Here is a 22,129-nt window from a genome sequence, read left to right on the forward strand (position 1 = left end):
ATGAAACTGCATTTAACAGGGCATAGTGTATTATACATATAATGGATGTTAATGGGTGAAATGCAGAAAATTGTATTTGAACTGGAGTCATTTGAGTTAAGTGCGCTTGTATCATATTTCACATCAAAACCAAACGTAAAAAGAATCACCAGCAAAGTGAATACCTGGATACATAATGAGAATGAGAATGAATGAGAAAAACATCAATTTCAATATGTGTCAAGTTCCCTCACTCTAGTGAAGTTCAACCCTGCAATTTCCCCCACTTGAAAGGGTATGCTTGCTCTTGAAGGTTTGGACTGGATTTTACTCAATGACCAGGAATCAATTTTTTCTTTTCTTTCTTTTATTTGAAAGTTGCCATGGCCAAAAGCAGGTAAAAAACCTTAAACACAAATACAAGTAATCAAGAAAATATACAATAAACCCAAGTAACCATATTAAAGCATCAAAACCCAGGATCAAATACTTAAATTTAAACACAAATTAGTCTTGAAAATACATTGAAAGAAAAACCCCATATCTAGAGCACCCAAATAAATTGAAGACACTTTTAAAGCACTACTCAAATAATTCTACCCTTAAACTCTAACAGCTTTAATCTATAAAACCACAATTTCTCACTTCCAGCTTCCTTAAAAATCTTAACACATTTCTTTTAACTACCTTCATAAATGTTAAATGTATAACACTTTAGCTTACAATCCAAACATGATTTCATAACATTTAAACACATTTTTCCTTAAGCATAATTACATGATTTACTTAAATGTTAAAATCCACCACACTTTACAAACAAATGCTCACCGACTCCTTCCTTGTTCAAACAAGCTTTAGTCCTGCAATATCACTTTTCAGGCCCAGTTTCTCCACACATCTTGCCAACCTGCTTTCTATCCTGTGAGTGACTCTGATTCCCTTAAAATCACTAGATCCTTCCCACCTGGTGACTAATTAACTATCTGCGGCTGGGTGCCACACCTAGCACCAAAACCACCCGGGCAGAAAGGGTGTGGTCTGTAGCTCAGCTCAACACCTCTCACTCGATCTTCCCACGGAAACCGCTGGAAAGATCGCACACAGTAAACTAGTAGTCAGAGATGTCCTCCTGGGCTCCCTGCCTGCTCCTCCACTGGCAGTAGGACCACCAACCGCCGGACATCCCGGTGAAGAATTGTGGACTGAAGGTCCCTCCGAATGCTGGAGACATGATGCTTGGATGTAGGATATTTGGATGCTGATGTTACAGGCCTCACCTCCGGAATACAGGAGCTTGCCACAACTCTAATATTCACATCCCGTACAATGTTTCTAGAATCAGGATTTACACTGATGACTCTTCCAAGCTTAAAGTGGCCCCTCAATGCATTCTGATCACAGAGCCAGACAATATCTCCAATTGCGACATTCCTCTGTGCAGTGTGCCACTTGCTCCTCACGAAAAGATTAGGACCAGCAAGTTGGCTCCAGAATCTCCAGAATTTGTTGACCTGATGCTGCATTTCCTGAAGTCTCTTATAGGGATAGCTTGCAAAGTCAAATGTTTTCCAGTCACCACTTGATGATGCTCGTCCCAGCAGAAGTGTATTTGGCGTGACGTACTGCACTGTATCTTCAAGGCTCTGCACCCTGGCATCAATGGGCCGCTCATTTGCCAGATTAGCGGCAAGCTGAAGAGTCGTCTGAAGCTCGCTGAAACAGAGCCCTGACTCTCTTCCCAGACTCTGGAACGCCTTCTTCACAATCCGAACAGCTGCTTCCGCAGAGCCATTCCGATGAGGTGAATCAGCTGGCAGAATTTTCCAATGCCAGTCAGTTCCATTTTGAGCTGAAGTATCCTCCACAGCAGACCTATCCAGGCTGTCCAGGAACTGATACAACTCCTTCAGAACAGACTTGGCACCAACAAAATTAGTCCCTGGATCAGACCATATCGTCTTAGGGTGGCCTCTAATTGCGGTGAACCTCTGATAAGCCATCAGGAAGCTTTCAGTTGACATTGTGTTGGTGAGCTCCGTATGTATTGCTCTGCTGACCATACAGCAAAATACAACTCCCCAGACTTTCATTTTTACTCTTTTCCTAACATCATCTTTGACCTGATAGGGTCCAAACAGGTCAACGGCTGTGAACTCAAATGGAGATGCTGGCCTGGTTCTCTCTTGAGGCAGATCACCCATAACTTGCTGACATCTTCTCACTCTGGCTTTCTTGCAGACCACACAATTTTCAATGACTTTTCGAGCAATTATTCGTCCCTTGATGACCCATGCTCTCTTTCTCACCTTCAATAGAGTGGCAGCCACACCCTCGTGACCCTTGCTATGAGCTTCCTGAACAAGCAATGTTGAGACCCAGGCGCTGCAAGGTAAAAGAGGGACACTAACTTGGTCTTCATTAAAGGCTTGGACTCGACCACCACAAACCAGTAACCCAGTTTCTTCCTCTTTGAAGACTACCAGCCGGTCTATTGTGGTTGCTGGAAAGGTCACCCCCTCTTGTGTGGCAAGAAACAGATCCCTTAAAGCATCTTGGCGCTCTATCGTAGTGATGACCCTGGCTGATGAGACTGCCTCCCACTTTGGAGCTCCCAGGATCTTACTTTTAGCTGCAAAGCATTTTGCTGCCCTCCAGACCCAGGCAATGGTCTTAACCAGACGAGTCAGGTTGCTGAACCGTCCTTCATCCACCAGGTTTCGGACAGCAGCCCCAGCAGGTGGCCTTCGATGCTCCAGGTTTAGTGCCTCTTTCACCTTAGCTCTTGTGAGAGCCGCAGCAAATGATTTCTTCTGCATCCTTCCAACACTCTCTCTGGCAGTTACAGATACATCCTTTGCAGACTTAATCGGCCACTCCTCAACCGGTAGACTCAGAAACTTTGGTCCTTGCTGCCATGGTGAATTTTCAGCCAACTCCTTTGGGCCAGACCCACGAGTAATGATGTCAGCGATGTTCAGGGATCCAGGAATCCACCACCAATCCTGAAGTTGTGTGCTGGTTTGGATTTCTCCAATCCTGTTGCCAAAAAAGGTCTGAAAGCCATAGCTCTCACGTTGAATTGAACAAAGTACAGTTTGACTATCAACAAAGTGGTACCATTGCTTAACTTGAATTCGGCTATGTTGCTCAAAGTACCTCTTTAACCTGGCGGCGAATACTGCTCCACATAGCTCTGCCTTGACTGCTTCCCCCTTGTGGTCTAGGGGGGCCAGTTTAGCTTTAGACTCCACCAGCCTCACTGTTGGACCTTGATCACAGTCCCACCGCAGATACAGGACGGCACCATAGGCATGATCGCTCCCATCAGAAAAGGTAATTGCATCAGGCTCAGCTGTCACACTCACTGGTGTCAAGGCTCTAGGGAACTTGACTTTGCTCAGCTCAACGTATTCTTCAAAAAGGCTGATGGCATCTTCTCTGAGATTTTCTGATAGCGCAAGGTCCCAAGTGTCCCTGACAGTGCTGCATTTGTGTTTGGCCTCTTGAAATGCTCTCCGAACCAAAATGGCTCCTTTCTGCTTTACAGGCGTCGTCAGACCAACTGGGTCATACAGCCCAGAAACTTGGCTAAGCAACTCTCGTCGTGTCAGTGGGTCTGGCGTCTGAGATCTCACCTCTTCCTTTTGAAGGTCTTGGCCAACTCTCATCTTTCTCTTCCTCTTTGAAAAGTTTACACCAACCATAACATGAAGCTTGTCATCCTCCAGGGTGTAGCCGAGGCCAAGAGCTTTGTTGTCCTCCTCCTTGAGCTGATTTGGCAGGATTACAGTCTTTGGAGTAGCCTTCTGTTCCTCTTTTCCGAGAGAATCCCTCCTACTTTCACCAGAAAAGACCCACGGCTTCAACTTGAACCCTCCTGCTCCCAGGATCTGTTCCACATTTTCTGTGATCACTTTGAGCTGGTCCAAGTTGTTATGGGAGGTCAAGATATCGTCAACATAGCTGTCCTCCTCTAGCACCCGACGTTCTTCCTCAAGATGGCTAAACTGGGGGAGATTCGCGGTCTCTCTCATGGCGAGTTGAGCAATACAACCTGCTGGCTTGTCACCAATGTTTACTCTTGTGACTGCATATATGCCAAGCTCCTCCTCTTCAGAGTCACGCCACAGAAACCTATGCAAATGCACTTCCCGATCTTCAAGCCACACTGAATTGTACATTTTCCTTATGTCTCCCAAAGCTGCAAACTCTCCCCTCCGGAACCTGAGAAGCACAGCACGAATGGAATTTAAGACGTCGGGGCCCTTTAACAGGAGGTCATTTAGGCTCACACCTCTACACTTCTGACTACTGTTCCAGACCAGTCTCACCGGAGTTGTGACGGAGTGTGGGTTGGGTGCGATGAGGTGGCTAATGTACCACACTGGGCCAGTCCATGTCTGAAGGACATCTTTAGGCAACTTCATTGCCGCCCCACGCTCGACCATCTCGTGAACTTGAGCAGCATAGGCAGCCTTCCACTCCGGCTCCCTGGTCAGCTGCCTCTCCGTCCTGAGGAAAGTTGCCTCAACTGCACACCTATTACTTGGTAATGTGGCTGGATCTTCTACCCAGGGGTACCTGGCGTGCCAGTGAGGAGTCTCACTGTGCTCATCAGCAACTACATATGTTAGCCCATTCTTTACCACCTCCAGCTCCCTTTCTTCTGCGAGGGTCATTTCTTTGCCGCCTGGCTGGCAGTTTCCACAGCGACAACCCCCACATTTTGGGATGCAGCCAGCACCGATGCTATCCCATTTCCACCACTCGAGGAAGCTAGACGTAGTAGTCCCACAACTGAATCCCTGAAGTTGCTGGCTTTGTTGACGATTAATGGGAATCACGCAGGTGTGTTCTTCATATTTTACCGCAGCAGTTCTCATAGACCTTGCGAAATGCGTTCTCGATGTGTGGGCTGAAACAGTTACCGCCTCGAACAACTCAGGATGGGTTCCAGCAACGGTCTTTCCCATTGGTCCGTCCCACAACACAAGGTCCCCCACAGTGCGGACTTTCTGCGGAGCCAGCTGTCCTTCCTTGTGACTTACAAGGAGGTGGATCTCCCTTGGCCTTGCCAGGTCACTGAGTGGAATGTCTGGGAAGAACTCTTGTAGTTTTTTAGCAGACACATGTCTTTGAATGTCTGCAATGCTGTCTAGGCCATAGCAAACCAGCTGGTGGGATCTGAGAGTGCCTCTTAAGGTGTTGACCCGAATTTTCAGGAGGTACCGCTTTGTCTTGACAAAGGCTTTCATGCCTCCTACACCATGGACTACAAGCGTGATGTCTTCACTTCTGAGATTGAGCCGACCTGCTGCCTCATGGGTGATATAATTTGTATCGGAAGCTAGGTCGATAAGGGTTCCAATTTTCTGCCCAGCATTTGCTGTTACCTCCAACAGCATCATGATGACAGGCCACTCCGCTAGGCCCCTCTCTACCAGAAGACTTGAATGACTCTTTGCAAGATGGGAGGTGCTCGCTGCCGTGTTACAGAATGCATCCCGACATTGTTTGGCTAATTCAGGTGAGAGTTTTCTGAAGAATTCCTCCTGGGCCTCGGTGTAATTCCTCCAGCTCTCACCTCCCACTGTGGTTTTTCTCCTCCTCTGAGCTGTACTGTCTCTGGATACCTCAGCACTGGGACACAGATAATAGTGATGGTCTGCAACTCTCTGCTCTCTACAATCAGGACTTTTGCACAGAAACAAAGTTTTGCAGTGATTACCCTCGTCATGGACCTCCAGACATTTCCAGCAGGCTCCCAGCTTCCGCACCGCATCCTTCTTCTCTGTGAGCTTGAGCACACGAAACCTTTTGCAGAAGTACAGTTTCTTCTTATGCTTGATGTCCCCACAGATTACACATCCTGAGAGGTTGCTACTTGACTGGATTGATGCTCTGGTCCTAGCCTGCCTTTGTTCAGGCCGGTTTTCTTTCCTCAGTGGCTCTTCATCCCTCAATTGATCCAGCTGTTCGTAGATGCTCTCTTGACTCTTGAGAAAGGCCAGAAGATAGTCGAAGCGCTTCTCTGGGTCAGTACTGCTTCTCTCAGCTGCATAAAGAAGCCACTCTTTCTTCAGTGCATCTGGAAGCTTACTTTCAATCGACTTTGTCACCAGAGGATTCTTTAAAGCACCAGTGTCACCCAGGTCACTCAGGTCTTCAAGGGCCTTCTCCACGGCTTGGATGAGCTCAACAATTTTCTTGGGCTGGTGACATTTTGCAGCTGGAAGTCTCTGGAGCTCCTCTACTATTTCAATAGCAATCGCAGTTTGGCTTCCAAACCGATTCTCTAGGACACGAAGAATGTCATCTGCTGTGTTATAGGTCATCAATCGAAGATCTCTCATTAATTTCTCATCCAAGCTGTCAAGAAGCTGAAACTTTTTGACTTCTTTTGACCCAGTGGGTTCTCCTTGCCTCTGGAGGGCCTCCCAGTCCCTTTTCCAGCGATGAAAGTCTCGCCTGATGCCAGTAAACTTGGGGAGGGAAGTAGGCTTCAGTCTAATGGCTGCTGTTGGATAGCTGATAGAAGCTGCACTCACAACTCTTTCGGCGTCTTCTTTAGCTTTTACTTGAATGAACTCAGCTTTTCTTGACATTAACTTGGGGATGATCTGCTCAAGACCTCTGACCCGCAGCTGGAAACCTTGTCGTTCAGCAGCAGGAGCCCAACACTTCCACTGTGCGTGCAGCTCTTTTGCCCTCTTAACCAGTTTTTCCATGTAATCAAACATGAAGTCATAAACCTCTTTATTTCCACCAGGTCCAAAGGATACCACCCTCTCTACTTCCTCCTCCGCAGCCTTCACTGCCATTGTCAGTTCCTCTTCTCCAAAGTTGGTCCAGAGTGTCTTTTGGATAAGCTCTTTGAGCTCATTCAACCTCATCTCGCACTCACTTGCGGTTTTCCCAATGTCGGCCTTTTGCTGCTCATTCAACCTGGGAACTCCTTCGGAATCTGGATCCAGCTCGGCTTCTACAAGGTACTGGGCCCCTACATCATCATTGGCTTCCATGACCTTGTTGGCCTCAATTATGAGCTTTTTGAAACGGTCCCTGAGCTCCTCTTCAGGTGTGATGGCATACATTCGGACTACGTTGTTAGCCAGCCGTGAGAATTGTCGCTTTGCGGATGTCCTATTGCTCTTTAGCTGCTCCAGTGTCTTTGAGTCAGCCATCTTTTCAGCAGGATTGGGTTGGAGGATTTCCTGTTTTATCAGGCCTGGCTGGTTGCTGTTCAGGATTCTTTGTTCCAGTCTTCACAGCGGTTTTTTACTGTCAAGTTCCCTCACTCTAGTGAAGTTCAACCCTGCAATTTCCCCCACTTGAAAGGGTATGCTTGCTCTTGAAGGTTTGGACTGGATTTTACTCAATGACCAGGAATCAATTCTTTCTTTTCTTTCTTTTATTTGAAAGTTGCCATGGCCAAAAGCAGGTAAAAAACCTTAAACACAAATACAAGTAATCAAGAAAATATACAATAAACCCAAGTAACCATATTAAAGCATCAAAACCCAGGATCAAATACTTAAATTTAAACACAAATTAGTCTTGAAAATACATTGAAAGAAAAACCCCATATCTAGAGCACCCAAATAAATTGAAGACACTTTTAAAGCACTACTCAAATAATTCTACCCTTAAACTCTAACAGCTTTAATCTATAAAACCACAATTTCTCACTTCCAGCTTCCTTAAAAATCTTAACACATTTCTTTTAACTACCTTCATGAATGTTAAATGTATAACACTTTAGCTTACAATCCAAACATGATTTCATAACATTTAAACACATTTTTCCTTAAGCATAATTACATGATTTACTTAAATGTTAAAATCCACCACACTTTACAAACAAATGCTCACCGACTCCTTCCTTGTTCAAACAAGCTTTAGTCCTGCAATATCACTTTTCAGGCCCAGTTTCTCCACACATCTTGCCAACCTGCTTTCTATCCTGTGAGTGACTCTGATTCCCTTACAGTGTTGCCAGATTGGACTAAAGATTTCCAGCCCAACTACAGTTTAAAACCCGCCCATTTAAAAAAATACCAGCCCAAAATACATACTGTTATTAAAACTGTTATAGAATAAAACACACAAACACACAAAGAGCACGAGGCTCTCCCCAACTATATCCAGTGCATCTTTATCTTATAGCATCTTTAAAAAAAAAAAAAATATATATATATATATATATATATATATATATATATATATATATATATATATATATATATATATATATATATATAAATGATAATTTTAATAAAACACAAGGTCTACATCGGAAACCTCAGAAGGGGACAACATTTTTTATTGTTCTTGTGCTACAGACAGTTCTTTTCTAAAAGGCCAATTCTCATATCATTTCATTATACTTTTCTTTTTGTTTAAGTAGGCTACTTACAAATTTGTGCTTAATTACCAACTAATTATTTTTTTATATTATCATTATTAAAATTATTATTATTATTTAACTTATAGACCATTGGGCGAATCAACATGAACTCTCGTTTTTTTCCTTCTTTTAATTTTAAATAAAATAATGACTGAATGATACACTGAATCGGCATCAACTATTACGTTTCATAAATGATCAAACATCAGAATTGTACATCAAAATAAAACTGTAGGCTAATAGCATAAACACGCTTACCTTTAAATACGAAGTTAACGATAATCCCCGCAGAACTGATGAAAACGTCTTTATTATAGAACAATTCTAGAACTATTTAATGATAGGACCAACTTTGTACAGTCACAACCAGTTTGATCAATAGATTGTTGAGTCAAATCTCTCCAGCAACTGCCTGGGAGGTTTGAATGTTGCCGAAGTAAGCCCATTTCTGACCAGGCCAGTGCGCACATCCATGATGCTGGAGAGTAAAGGTAGTCCCATGCGATTCCTAGTGTCATCTTTTAAAAGCGAGACGAGAGAAAATGCCCGCTCAACATGGGCATTGGAAACGGGCAGAACAAGAAGTCTTATGGCACCTTGTGCCAATTCCTGGAAACACTTGTGCCCCCCTGCATCTTTAAACCCTTCGACTTCGAGCCAAAACTTGTCAATGTCCTGATCATCAGAGAAGTTTGCGGTTGCGACATTCCTCCACTGCGTTTCTAATGTACCAATGGGGCACGAGAAAAGATCAGCTGGCAAGTCCTTTACTCCAGGCCTATTTATAGTGGACATAACAGATTTCGGGCAGAAGAGCTCCAGTTTGCTCAGGATTTCCATTGAAGTAGGTAAACGCAATTGGTACTGCTTTACAAGTTCTTTTAGAAAATCCATACAACGCGAAGAAATGATCTCCTTCATGTCTGGGGCTAGCCTACTTTCCTTCAGTTTGTCCATAAATGTGGTACCCAGGTCCGCATCCAGAGGGGATAGGAATATGCCAGACTGTGTGAGGTCAAGTTCACGGAGCTGCTTGTGATTACGCAAGACGCTCGGTTTGAGAATGCGTCTCACAGTTGTCATGTACAGCCTTTCCAAGTCTCTAAACACACCGAGAGAGTTTCCTGTTTCTAATTGAAAGCATTTATTTACAGCTTTGATTTCCATCAGAACAGGCTGAAGAAAGTACATGTAAAGGAGATTCGTTTTGTCATTGTACATTTCCTTTAAAAGCCGAGCAGTATAGCAGTGATCTGTACTTGAAGCCATGTTAAAGTGCAGTGTGAGGGCATCTTTTTGATCCACAATACGGTTAATGCAGTCAGCCATCACAAGCCAACGGGTACAGCTTGGACTTATTAATTTCAAGGGGCAGCCCCCGTTATTGATAGTCTCATATATGTTCTTGTACTCATACTGCCGCTTTGCTGAATGTGCGAACCAGTTGTAGGTTTCTCTAACCATGTATTCTATGTTGCTTGGAAGAAGCTGCATTGCTTTATTTGCAACAATGTCAAGCGAATGGCAAACACAGCGAATAAGCTGCAGGTTTGGCTGTATTTGTTTAAGCAGGGTAAAAACCGAGTGGTTTTTTCCAACCATTACGCTGGCACCATCTGTGGCAATGCCCATCATGTTTTTAATCTGGAGACCGTTCTTCGATAGAAAAGCGACAACAGTGTCTGATATGGCTTTAGCATCAGCATCTGTCAGCTCTACAAGTCCAAGATATGTACTTACAAACCTGCTGTGTTTTTTTGAGTGGTATTTCACACAAATGCAAAGAAGTTTGTTCACGGATATGTCAGTGCTTTCATCGAGATACAGGGAATATGGAGAATCCCCAATATCCTCCACAAGTTCTTCTCTGAAGTGTGGCGCGAGGACTGATTTGATGATGGCTGTACACTTTGTCCGGTGCATTTGGAATGTTCCCATCTCATCTTTCAAAATGTCTGACAAATCGTCCACCGCATTTATTGAACTGTGACAAGCAATGTAAGCAGCGATTCTAATTTCACGGCGCTTTTGGTCATCTTTGATCGGACACTGCCCTGCTGCTCCCACTGGCACAGTAAATGTTTTTATACTTGGTGCACAGCACGATTTGTGTTTTTTTGTATTAGCATGTTCTTTCAAATCATTTAACTGTGCTCTGATTTCTGATTGACAGTATTTACAAAATGCCTTTGTATCATCGCCTACCACAGGTGTAATCCATGTTTTTAAAGACTGGTCACTCTCCCATTCCTTTCTGTAGGACTTTTTATATTTACCCCACTTTGGCATGATGATGATGATGAATGATGATCACTGATGATGATAATGCAGTTTTGACGATATAACGAATTAGCCTACAACAACCCGCCAATCAAGCTTGAAGTCTGATTGGACAGGATTCCTCTGAACCTTATTGGCTAACCTGAACCATATCTAATTTAAACATCATCCTACATTATATAATTTATTTTATAGTTGGTTTTCATAAAAAAAAAAAAAAGAATACTGTTTATAGTCAAAAATAAAAACCCGCCTGTTGCATTAAAAACCAGCCCAAATTTTAAAGACCCGCCCAATTCATTTTTTTCCGGTCGGACGTGACCAAAAGGAGCCCAATTGGGCGGGAACCTGCCCAATCTGGCAACACTGTTCCCTTAAAATCACTAGATCCTTCCCACCTGGTGACTAATTAACTATCTGCGGCTGGGTGCCACACCTAGCACCAAAACCACCCGGGCAGAAAGGGTGTGGTCTGTAGCTCAGCTCAACAATATGCAAAATAGCATTTCTTACTTTTTCTCTTTGGATTTGGGAGGGAAATGTGACCTGTAGATGTTTTATGTTTATGTTATATTCAAGCTAAATTGTATTTTTCAACACCTGCACAACCCTGGTCTTGCATAAATGAAACAATACTTTTTTATATGCATTTATATGCCTTTTTTCATTGTATGGCTGATATGTGGGACGAAGATGGGTGATTGAAAATAAAAAATAAATAAGTAAATGTATACTGTATATTGAAGTACACAATATTAAAAGTGCACTTTAACGTGTAATATTAATATGAATTTAATAAACACTTCATTAGCTTATTTACAATAACCACAATTTGCATTATGAAACTGCATCCCGTTATAAGCGTTATTTACAGTTCAAGAGTTGTCAGTGGGTGTAATTTAGCACTGAAGATTTCTTGAGCGATTATATTTCTGCTGCAGATATTGTGCATGTCTATATAAAGAGGCTCAGTGAGAGTCATTAAGCGAGACAGAAATAGAGGGGAAACTGGCTGAGAAAACACTCCAGAGGATGAAAGACTGATGACGTAGTTTGTCGTTGATGTTGAGAAGTTTGCACACACACAGGGAGAGAGCCACTCACCTCCGTATTATCGCTGCTGACCGATAATGTATGAGGCTGTCAGCTGTCAGTGCGATACAGTGGCAGTGATGGATGACTTTGCATTGGCTGAGAATAATCCTTTCATTGAGTTGTTCTCTCATAGGTCAGATCTTCGCTCATGGTCTGCTTTTGGCTGGAATACTGGTCTGTGTGAATTGGAGCCACAATTTCGTAATATTTTGTTACATTTGAAAGCTCTGACAGTAACTAAAGCAACATAACAATTTAAAGATTTGTTTTCTAGAGTTTTTGTTTGCTAAGGCAAGCATAATTACTACTATTGCAAATCTGGGGATTTCTTTCTGTATATTAAGACATCCATCCATCACTTAATATCCATCCGTCAGCTCAGAATTCTCCCTCCTTTTCCCTCTCTCTCCACATATGCTGTGTAATTTCAGTTAGCGCAGCTCATTTGCTTTGTATTATAGCTGACTGGGGTGCTGGGGGATTCTGATTAGAAATTTTCCCACACATCAGCTCAATAAATTACTGTCTCTATAGGATTCCCACATATCTCATTATAAACACACAGGCTTAATACATTCACAGTGAAAAATGATGGGCCGTTATGTAGCAAATCACACATTTATTTTCTTTACCAGATATTTTGAAATATGCAAATATCCACCGTGCATCGAAATCAGACTTATTTGCAGTCTTTAAACAGAAAAAAGCAAAGACATTATCTGACTTCAACTGCTTGTTATTTTATGCTACTGCATTTGTGATACAAAAATACAATACATAAAACTGTCAATCAACTTTAATTGAATTAAAAATGTAACATATTGAATACCACTGGTTTACAGTCCACAGCTGTCAATTGGACATATTCTTGTATATCTGTGATATTTTAAAATTGTTAAATATAATAAATCACATTACATTGACATTTAAATGAAAAATATAATAAAGCTACTGTTTTTTTCCCCTTTCAGCACAAGTATCTCCTGAAACATGAGCGACATCTATGAGTCTGCAGCCAATTCTCTGGGTCTGTTCAACAGCCCCTGTCTGACCAAAGTAGAGCTGCGGGTCGCCTGCAAAGGCATCTCAGACAGGGATGCCCTCTCCAAGCCGGATCCCTGCGTGGTCATCAAAATGCAGTCCCATGGCCAGTGGTTGGAGGTGGGTTTGTTTTTAAATGGGTTTAAGATGTGTTGGATGCATAACATTTCTAATTAAGTGTTTAAATTAAATAATGTTTTAGCTAATAATGTCTGCCAATTGTTTTCGGGGACCATATCAGTGGATTCTTCGTTGCATTTGTGCCTTTTTCACGCATGCCTTTGCTGTTTTCTTTCAGTTTTCACACCGTTGTATCTCACATTTTACCCAGTTTAGGCTTGGGTATGAATCTATAGAAATGTCCCTATCAAAGTTAAGAGACTACTGAATAATGTTTCCAAATATTTAATGGGCTTCCTATATCAATATTTACAATTTCATTGTGAAACAGAAGTATTGGTGAAGTGGTCAGTGAGATATACTATTTAAGTTTATATACATTTTTTAAATATAGTTCTTATTTTATATATATTCAGTTTTTAAGTTTTTATTTTGTATTTATTTATTTTTTTAATTGTACATTAAACATTTTTATTAGGATTTTTTTTGTATAGATGCACTAGTGCATTAAATCCATCTATATTTTGCCTCATAATCTAACACTTAAGTATAGTTTGAGACAATGCATATTTTGTGTGTTATCCAAATAGTTATAAAATAATATATATTTGTATATGAACATGAGAGCATGCATGTGTGTGAATGAGCGACATATGTTCCCTGAGAAATCTCTCTGTCAGGTTATGAAGACTTTGCCAGCTCACCAGTGGGAATCTGTTCTCACTACTCTCAATCTCATTAGACATTCACATATTCACTTATGGTGATTCTGCTCTTTGATTGTGTGTTTGCGTGTGTCTCTGAAGGAAACCACACTGTAAAATCTTCATTTTGCGAAGTTTCGTACCTTTTCTCAAAGGACCTCTTATTCTTTCTGGAAATCCCAATATGCAGAACATTAGAAGAACGTCTTGTGTTCAGCTGCACTGTTTGTTCTTTAAGGGCCGCTAGCTGAGCTTATTTCATCATGCTGTCTTCAATTTTCCAATTCCAAATGCACCGAGACTCAAACATTAGAGATTTTAAATGGGATTACTTTTGAAATTGTGTTTAATGTCATAAATAAAACTAATAAACCACAGAATTTTCAAAGAGCAAAAAACTCTTAGTTTATGAGCTATTAGCTAATGTATAATAAGAGAGAAATATCATGAGATTTAGATTTTCTGATGTTGCCTGAAGCAAGTTTACATTTCTAGAACAACAAACAAAAGCAATGTGATTTATCGCAGTCGTGATTGCATTTCTCTTCATACCTCTTAACCTGTTTCCTCCAGTATTCAGTGCTATTATGGGTCAGACTCATTTATCTGAAAATGTCATTTATGCATGCTATTGTATTGAGTGTCCTAATTACTTAAATGTCATATCCGTGGGTTTTGACTAAATCTAATTTGAGAGGATTATCACTGTGATAGTTTCTCTCTGCGTTTGATAGCTCATCTCTCACTTTCCAACTGTACACTGGGAGTCATTATCAAATCTTTAGCTGAAGAATGAAAGTGTTAATTAAATCTGGTCTGTATTTCACTACCAAGAATATCTCTCACTCACCTGGAGCTGTGAGAGGAGAAAACTGGGTTGGGGTATTGAAAGTTCAGAAACAGATTTTTTATATATATTACGGTCAATAAAGAATCTAATGCTTTTATTCAGCAAGGATGCATTAAACTGATCAAAGGTGACAGTGAAGACATTTATAATGATAGCAATATAATATAAATCTTGATATTTTGGATGTCCTGTTCATCAAAGAATTTCCAACAAATTTTTTGATCACAACTGTTTTCAACATTGATAATAATGAGAAATAGTTTTGGGCAACAGCATATTAGAATGATTTCTGAAGGACCGTGTGACTCTGAAGAGTGGAGTAATGGCTGCTGAATATTCAGCTTTGTCATCACAGGAATAAATTACATTTTAAAATACATTAAAATAGAAAACAACTATTTTAAACGGTAAAAATATTTCAAAAATATTACTGTTTTTGCATTTGAATCCAATCAGTGTAGCTATATTGAACAAAAGAGTTTTCTTTCAAACTTATTTAAAAATCTTACCAACCACAAAACTGAACATTAGTGTATTTTAAAAACAAATGTTAAAAAAACATACTATAGTGTTGTGATTTGAAATCTTAGAGTCAGCAGTGGGTGTCTGTTGACTCTGGATTGAGTGTTTGTTTGTTTAGGTGGTGGCTCTTGAATGTGTGTAAGTACAGGAAACAGCATCTGTGTGCCTGAACAAGCTTTTAAACTGCAGCAGTCACAGAGAGTAAAGACCTGCTGCTGACCCTGCCTGTGATTAGTCTACTGCAGCACTGCAGCTGCTCAGAGCTCCAGCACTATCAAGCAGAGAGAGAGATGGTCACAGACACTCTGAGCAAATCTAGCATGCTCTGAATCACAAAGAAGGCACTCAAGAATGGGGACAGTAAGCCACGATGGGCAGTCAGTCTCTGGGGTTAAGGGCCTCTAATGCACTCCATTAATGCTGTTTCCATGTTGTGCCCTTGAAAATGTGCTAAAAGTGCGATTTGTGCATGGCAACTCCATTCAAAGAGGTTTTTGCTTACTGTAGCTGTGCAGTTTAGTCTAGTGTGTGCTTTAAATCCAAGGTAAATGGCCTTGGTCAGTGATCAACCTCTTTCTGACTTCTCATTTCAATATTTTCATCTTTCTCCATTAAAAATGCAAACATTTACCATCTGAAATGCCAAGAAGTGATTATCCACAGGTAGATGTTCTTGCTTCATAGCTTCATTCATCATTCTTCTGACCATTAAAATCTATGTTCCTGAAATTATCTGAGAGAGAGATTTCCCTGACCTAGTTAGGTTAGCTGTCAATAGACTGGAGACAAGTGAAGATCTGATCAACCATGCTCCATTTTATTTATTCATTTCATAAAGCCATCTGCCGTACAGTCTGTGTGTATGTATGTGTTTTCTTTTCTTCTTTTTTTTTCCCATTATCACAGCTGCTCTATTTTTTACCCACACACAGACAAAACAGTTCTTTTGATTTGTGTGCGTGACTGAATTTTGTTGCTGTTTGTGTTTTTCATAATTATTATTATTTCAAAGGGGCCTGAACACCTAGCCCCCCTCCATTTTTTTATTACACATAATACATTAATAATCATTTAATCAGTAAATATTTCTCATTATATTATGCATAATGTAAAAATGTAATCTATATAAAATATATACTAGTATTTTATAGTATTGGAAATGTCTGTAGTTAACCTATAGAAATTTCCATGACCCTTTTTTATTATTATTTAATGGTAATGATATAAACTTTCCTAAGTCTGTCTAAAATATGTTATTGGCTAGAAATGAGTGCAATTATATCCACCGTATTTTTCAACACCGAACTTAGCCATTTTTGTGAATGTACAAGACTTGGTTCATTAGCCGCTATAGGGAAATAACGTGAAGAATAACAAAGTTCAGTAAACGATCAAATGGATTGCAGTACAAACCATTGTATTCATAGTTAAAATAATATGGTAAACTAACCAGTTTGCAATATCAAGCAGCAAATCGAGACGTTATGTACAGCTAAAAATAGCTGGAAGCAGATGACACTGGAAGCCAGACCCATAGAATTTACAAATGCACTCGCTCTTAAGGGAAAAATAAGGAGGGGTATTATATAGTTATTATAAAACTATTGGTAAGAAAGTGTGGGATCCTTGTATACTGTATTTTTTGAGACATACCAATAAATAAAAGTGTTTTCACTCAAAGAGCCTCATAATCTGAGATCTGAGAGAACTGACACCACCCTCTCAGTTTCTCTGAAATTGAATGCTAGCTGAGCAACACACCAAAAATCTCTGTGTCCAAAGTTACATTGCCAACGACTATAATGACCTGTCAGTGTGTCAGATCCCAGTGCCCTGGCTGTCAGCTCTCACCAACAATCAGACAAAAGGCAGAGCTGAAGATGAGAGGCTGACTGTCAGCGTCTGAATCACTGTGGCAGGTGGAGCTGTTCTTTCATTTACCCAGAATGCCAATCACAGGAGCAGGGAGCACTCCTGTTGAATAAGGAGAGCATATCTCCATATCGCTCCCTTCGGGGTGCAATCTAGATTTCACTCAGACTGATCAAGACTGATTTCATGGTCTGAAATAACTAGATATTGATGTAAAAAGAGTAACAGAACTAAAAAAAAAAACAAAAAAAACTTGCTTTGTGTCTGTAGCTGCAAGGTGTAGTGATGTCATATAAGTGATTCCACTGGTGTTTGCCAGTGGTTTTGTGCTTGGTATGTCCTGAGATGTTGCTAGGAGATTACTAAGTGGTTCTTTGGGTAATCTGAGTGGCTACTACGTATTTGCTGAACAACTTATTAGTCAAATAATTTATTTTATTTATTTATTGGATCAAAAATACAAAAAGAGTAATATTGTGAAAAATTATTGAAAATAATTTATTTCTATTTTAATCTATTTAAAAAAAATGTATTCTTGTGATGACAAAGCTGAATTTTCGGTAGCCATTACAGTCTTGTCACCTTTTAAATATTTCTCCCCCGTAAACGTCTTCTTTTTTACACTTTTACACATTTTTTGTAGTATTCATAAATTTGGGAAGCACGTTTCTCAGTTCAACTTTTTTTTTTTTGCCTTGGCATTTGCAAAGTGGAGCTGTGGCTTATTATGATGCAGTGCTCCCCAACTTCAGTGACATTTGAGAAATAATATCAATATTCATGAAGCATAAGAGTAAACATAGCAGACTGACAGAGTTATGCAGCTAGATGTGGGTCATCTGGGCACTGATGATTGCAATCTGCTAGTTATGTGATGGAGGATGTCTTTTTCCTGTGTGTTCCCTTTCTGTTCTTCACCCCTTCATGTGCACATACAAGGTATTTTTGTCCTTTATGTCTACAAGATGGACTGGGGCTGAACATCTCTTTTGCATTTGGAGCTCTGTTTCACCATCATTCATTGATCACAGTCAAACTGGAATTTGAAAGTTTCTCCATGTTGGATATATTTTATATTATACTCTCCGCCCATGAATTATCCAATTAGCTTGGACGTCACATGATGAGGTGGATAATGGTTATCATACTGCCATCAGGTAAAAGAAAAGGAAAACAGGGTCATAACAGTACAAATATCGTGCATGCAATATTAAGCATTTTGATTTGAGCTTTTAATTTTATATGAGTGGTCTGCCACTTCCTCATATTGTCTCTATTAACACCTAATATGTTTTAAAAATAGTAAATGAACTAGTAGGTACTATTCCATAATAAATGTTTACTTTACCATACCCTTCAAATGTTTAGGGTCACTACATAAAAAAAAATAAAACAGTAAAAACAATTACAATTAAAGTAAAAATTACAATAAAAAAATTCTAGTTTAATGTATTTTATAATGTAATTTTCAAATACAGTTAAAACAGGAATATTGAGAAATATTATTACAGTTTAAAATAAATTTTTTCTAGTTTATTCCTGTGATGGTAAAACAGAATTTTCAGCATCAGTACTCCAGTCTTCAGTGTCACATGATCCTTCAGAAATCATTTTAATATGCTGATTTGCTGCTCAAGAAACATTTATTATTACCAATGTTGAAACTGTTGCGCTGCTTAATATTTTTTGTTGAACCTGATACAAAAAAATAAAAAAATAAACATTTTTAATGTCTTCAGATCTTCAGATGAGTTTAATGCATACTTGCTGAATGAAAGTATGAATTCTTTAAAAAGAACAAAACAGAGACTTATGAACGTTGGTGTGTTTTATATTTGAAAAAAATTATTTAAATTTAATAAAACATAATTAAATGTTAAATATAAACAGCATTGCATTTGGTTCATTTATCACACTGCGACTAGTCCGGTTGAGTGGATACAAAGCATTGTGATATAGAGTATATCATAAAAATATTAAGAGTAATAATAATAGTGTGCTAATCAAAATATAGTTTTTTTTCTGCAAAAAGCCATTGAATTTGGATTGCCACAATTTCTGCCTCTTCCTCCTCCATCCTTTTATCGTCCTTATTGAAAAATCCACTTTCCTGCCACCCTTTGTTTAGCGTCTCCTTCACAGGTCTTCAAGCGAGATCTCAGTTGTGTCACTCTTCCTTTTTGCCTCATTTAAACTGGACAGCTGCATCGTTAAAGGAAGGAAACATTTCTTCACACAGGTTGACCTTTTTTAAAGCCATTCAACAAACTGAGCAGTTTCGAGGTGCTGATGTGTAGTTGAAATGGTTAATGATACCTCTTGCTGCACCCTGCTGTCCTCCAACTTGGGCCTTGCTCACATAACGGAAAGATGGTTCCACGCTGATTAGCCCTGAAGAAAACCTCCATTCTCTCCCACTGATGGGCTAATGAGGAGAAGCAGCCGATTAACTATGCAGAATGAGCGTGGCTGCACATTCAGAAACCACACGTTTTGACTGAGATGTGGAGAGATGTGAAGAAAGGAAGGTAAATGTGGCTTCCAGGGACAATTAGACCCATATATGGGGGATGTTGCACATGTTGACTGTTGAGGCTCATCCTTTAGGGCAGTGCTATTTGTGGCTTGTGTGTGTGTGTGTGTTTTGTATGTGTGTGTGAATGGATGTGATGAAACCTTATGAAATATGCTTATGCTTGCCAACTTCAATCCGGCATATCACACTCACAACAAGAAACAAGGCTGGTGTGAAAACATTTATAGTAGCTTGTTTTAAATGCTGTTTCAGTACATCAGACATTCAATATGCTTACACCAACACCAAATCAGCACATTAAAATGATTTTTGAAGGCTCGTGTTACACCAAATGTAGTAATGGCTGCTGACAATTCAGCTTTTACATCACATGAATAAATTACATTTTAAAATAGAAAGTAGTCATTCTAATGGTAATAATATTTCAAAATACACTAAAGACTATATATACAATACAGACCAAAAGTTTGGAAACACCTTCTCATTCAAAGAGTTTTCTTTATTTTCATGACTATGAAAATTGTAGATTCACACTGAAGGCATCAACACTATAAATTAACACATGTGGATTATATATGGAATTATATACATAACAAAAAAGTGTGAAACAACTGAAAATATGTCATATTCTAGGTTCTTCAAAGTAGCCACCTTTTGCTATGATTACTGCTTTGCACACTCTTGGCATTCTCTTGATGAGCTTCAAGAGGTAATCACCTGAAATGGTCTTCCAACAGTCTTGAAGGAGTTCCCCGAGAGATGCTTAGCACTTGTTGGCCCTTTTGCCTTCTGTCTGCGGACCAGCTCACCCCTAAACCATCTCGATTGGGTTCAGGTCCGGTGACTGTGGAGGACAGGTCATCTGGCGCAGCACCCCATCACTCTCCTTCTTGCTCAAATAGCCCTTGATGCCTTCAGTGTGACTCTACAATTTGAATGAGAAGGTGTGTCCAAACTTTTGGTCTGTACTGTATATATCTAAAAACCAACATCATGGTAATTGAACTATTGCTTTAAACCATTATTGTATGATCAACACATTGATATATATCACAATTTGAGCAGCTCCAATGAAGTACAACCGAATAACAAGAAGCCTTTCTATCAGTGGTGTCTTGAATATTTATTGGTATCTCCAGAGCTCTGCTGTCTATGTGTTGACTGCTCTGCCCCTCACTGCCAAAAGACTGTCAGTCCAGTCTAGTGATGAGCTCAGGCCCCTGTTTATGCAGGCATAAAGGGACTTTTCTAAGGCTGAGTGGACACACGTCTTTTATGAAAAGCTGCTTGTCCAGACCCCTCTTGCCAGAAATTGTCATGTGGGATCTGCTTGTTGATGTGTATAGGAGTGTGATGGAAGATCCATGAATGAAAATCTTGGCTTGGAATGACCGTGCTCTTCTGGTTCCAGGTCACATTTTTATTTTCCTAATGAAAAATCCTGTGAGGCCTGATTTATTATCAGTGAGCAATGAAATGGAGTATGATTGTTAAGATTTGCATGGTTCTCCTGATCCTCTTACAGCTCATGTGTGATTTCAACCGGTTTTTGACTTGTTTAGACAAGATGTCACACAATAGATGCAATTACTTCTTTTCTGATGTATAGTCACAAGAAGCATTCTGAGAGGTTAACAAGTTGCCTGATGTACAACAGAGCAGATGTTTCCTGACAGCAGAGTCGGAATACAAACAACAGTTAGACAGAGAATGGATTTGTATTAAGCATAATCAGAACTGTATTATTTTCACTTTAATAAGTGAAATTTATTAGCATATTCATCAGCAGAAATAAACAGCTGCTTCGAGGTCCGTGTCTTCCTGACTGATGTTTATTCCCTCCAGGAGAACGCTGAATAGATGGCGCATGCAACTTTCCCAATAAAACAGCACCAGCTGCCCTGAGGAAGCCCCTGCAAATAAAGAGCAAACACCTGGAAGAGTCAGGCCAATATTTATAGAGCTTAATGAAGAGAAATGGCGGGGTCTCCAGATGGTTGGTGCACATTAAATGGGCACCCTGAGTTATATAAACTGACCATTTTAATGCTGAAGTAAACATAAAAAATGAATAAATATGGTTATATAAGAATATATTAATATTCTGAAGTTCTAATTTGGAATTTGGAACACCCTCAGGCAATCCAAGATATAGATGAGTGTGTTCCTTCTTCACAATAGATGTTCTCTTGCTCAACAATGGACACTCTACAGTGAATGGGTGCTGTCAGAATGAGTCTCCAAACAGCTGATAGAAACATCACAATCCATATGCCTTGAGTTTATCAAGTAACGTCTTGTGAAGTGAAAAACTTCATGTTTATAAGAAACAATTCAGTTATTAAAGCCTTTTACATTTTAACTGTTACTTCTGGCCAAAATACCAGTCCATAATGAAGCACTAAGAAGCAACATTGTACATATTGGGTGCAACTCAAGCTTTTGTTTATGGCAAATGACATGTGAGAAATACAGCACACAGTTCATAAACATCTGCTTTACACAAGGGAAATACATTATAAAGACAGGCATTTACATTAAAATTAAATCTTTTTAAATGGTAAGAGATCTTCTGTGTCAGAAAGAAAGGAAGTAAGTGTGATGTTACTCCTCGCAGAGAGCAGCATGAAAAATGAAAAAGACTCTGAGCTGCTGAGGAAAGTGAAACATCTGAGACTAAACCATATATGTGGCTGAGGAATGTTACATCTGCTACCTTTCAG

General features: G+C 39.9%; 1 protein-coding gene across 2 annotated transcripts in view; it reads left to right on the top strand.

Annotated features, from left to right (window-relative positions):
* The window catches only part of LOC128031122 (copine-4-like), a 48,070-nt gene that overhangs the window by 6,173 nt on the left and 19,768 nt on the right, over positions 1 to 22,129 (top strand). For both annotated transcript variants that reach the window (XM_052619359.1, XM_052619360.1), the window contains exon 2: positions 12,733 to 12,922. In XM_052619359.1, coding sequence (XP_052475319.1) covers positions 12,752 to 12,922 — 171 coding nt within the window. In that variant the 5' untranslated portion in view covers positions 12,733 to 12,751. The remainder of the gene's footprint in view (positions 1 to 12,732; positions 12,923 to 22,129) is intronic.

Source organism: Carassius gibelio, chromosome A16, assembly GCF_023724105.1.
Source record: "Carassius gibelio isolate Cgi1373 ecotype wild population from Czech Republic chromosome A16, carGib1.2-hapl.c, whole genome shotgun sequence".
Classification (NCBI taxonomy): domain Eukaryota; kingdom Metazoa; phylum Chordata; class Actinopteri; order Cypriniformes; family Cyprinidae; genus Carassius; species Carassius gibelio.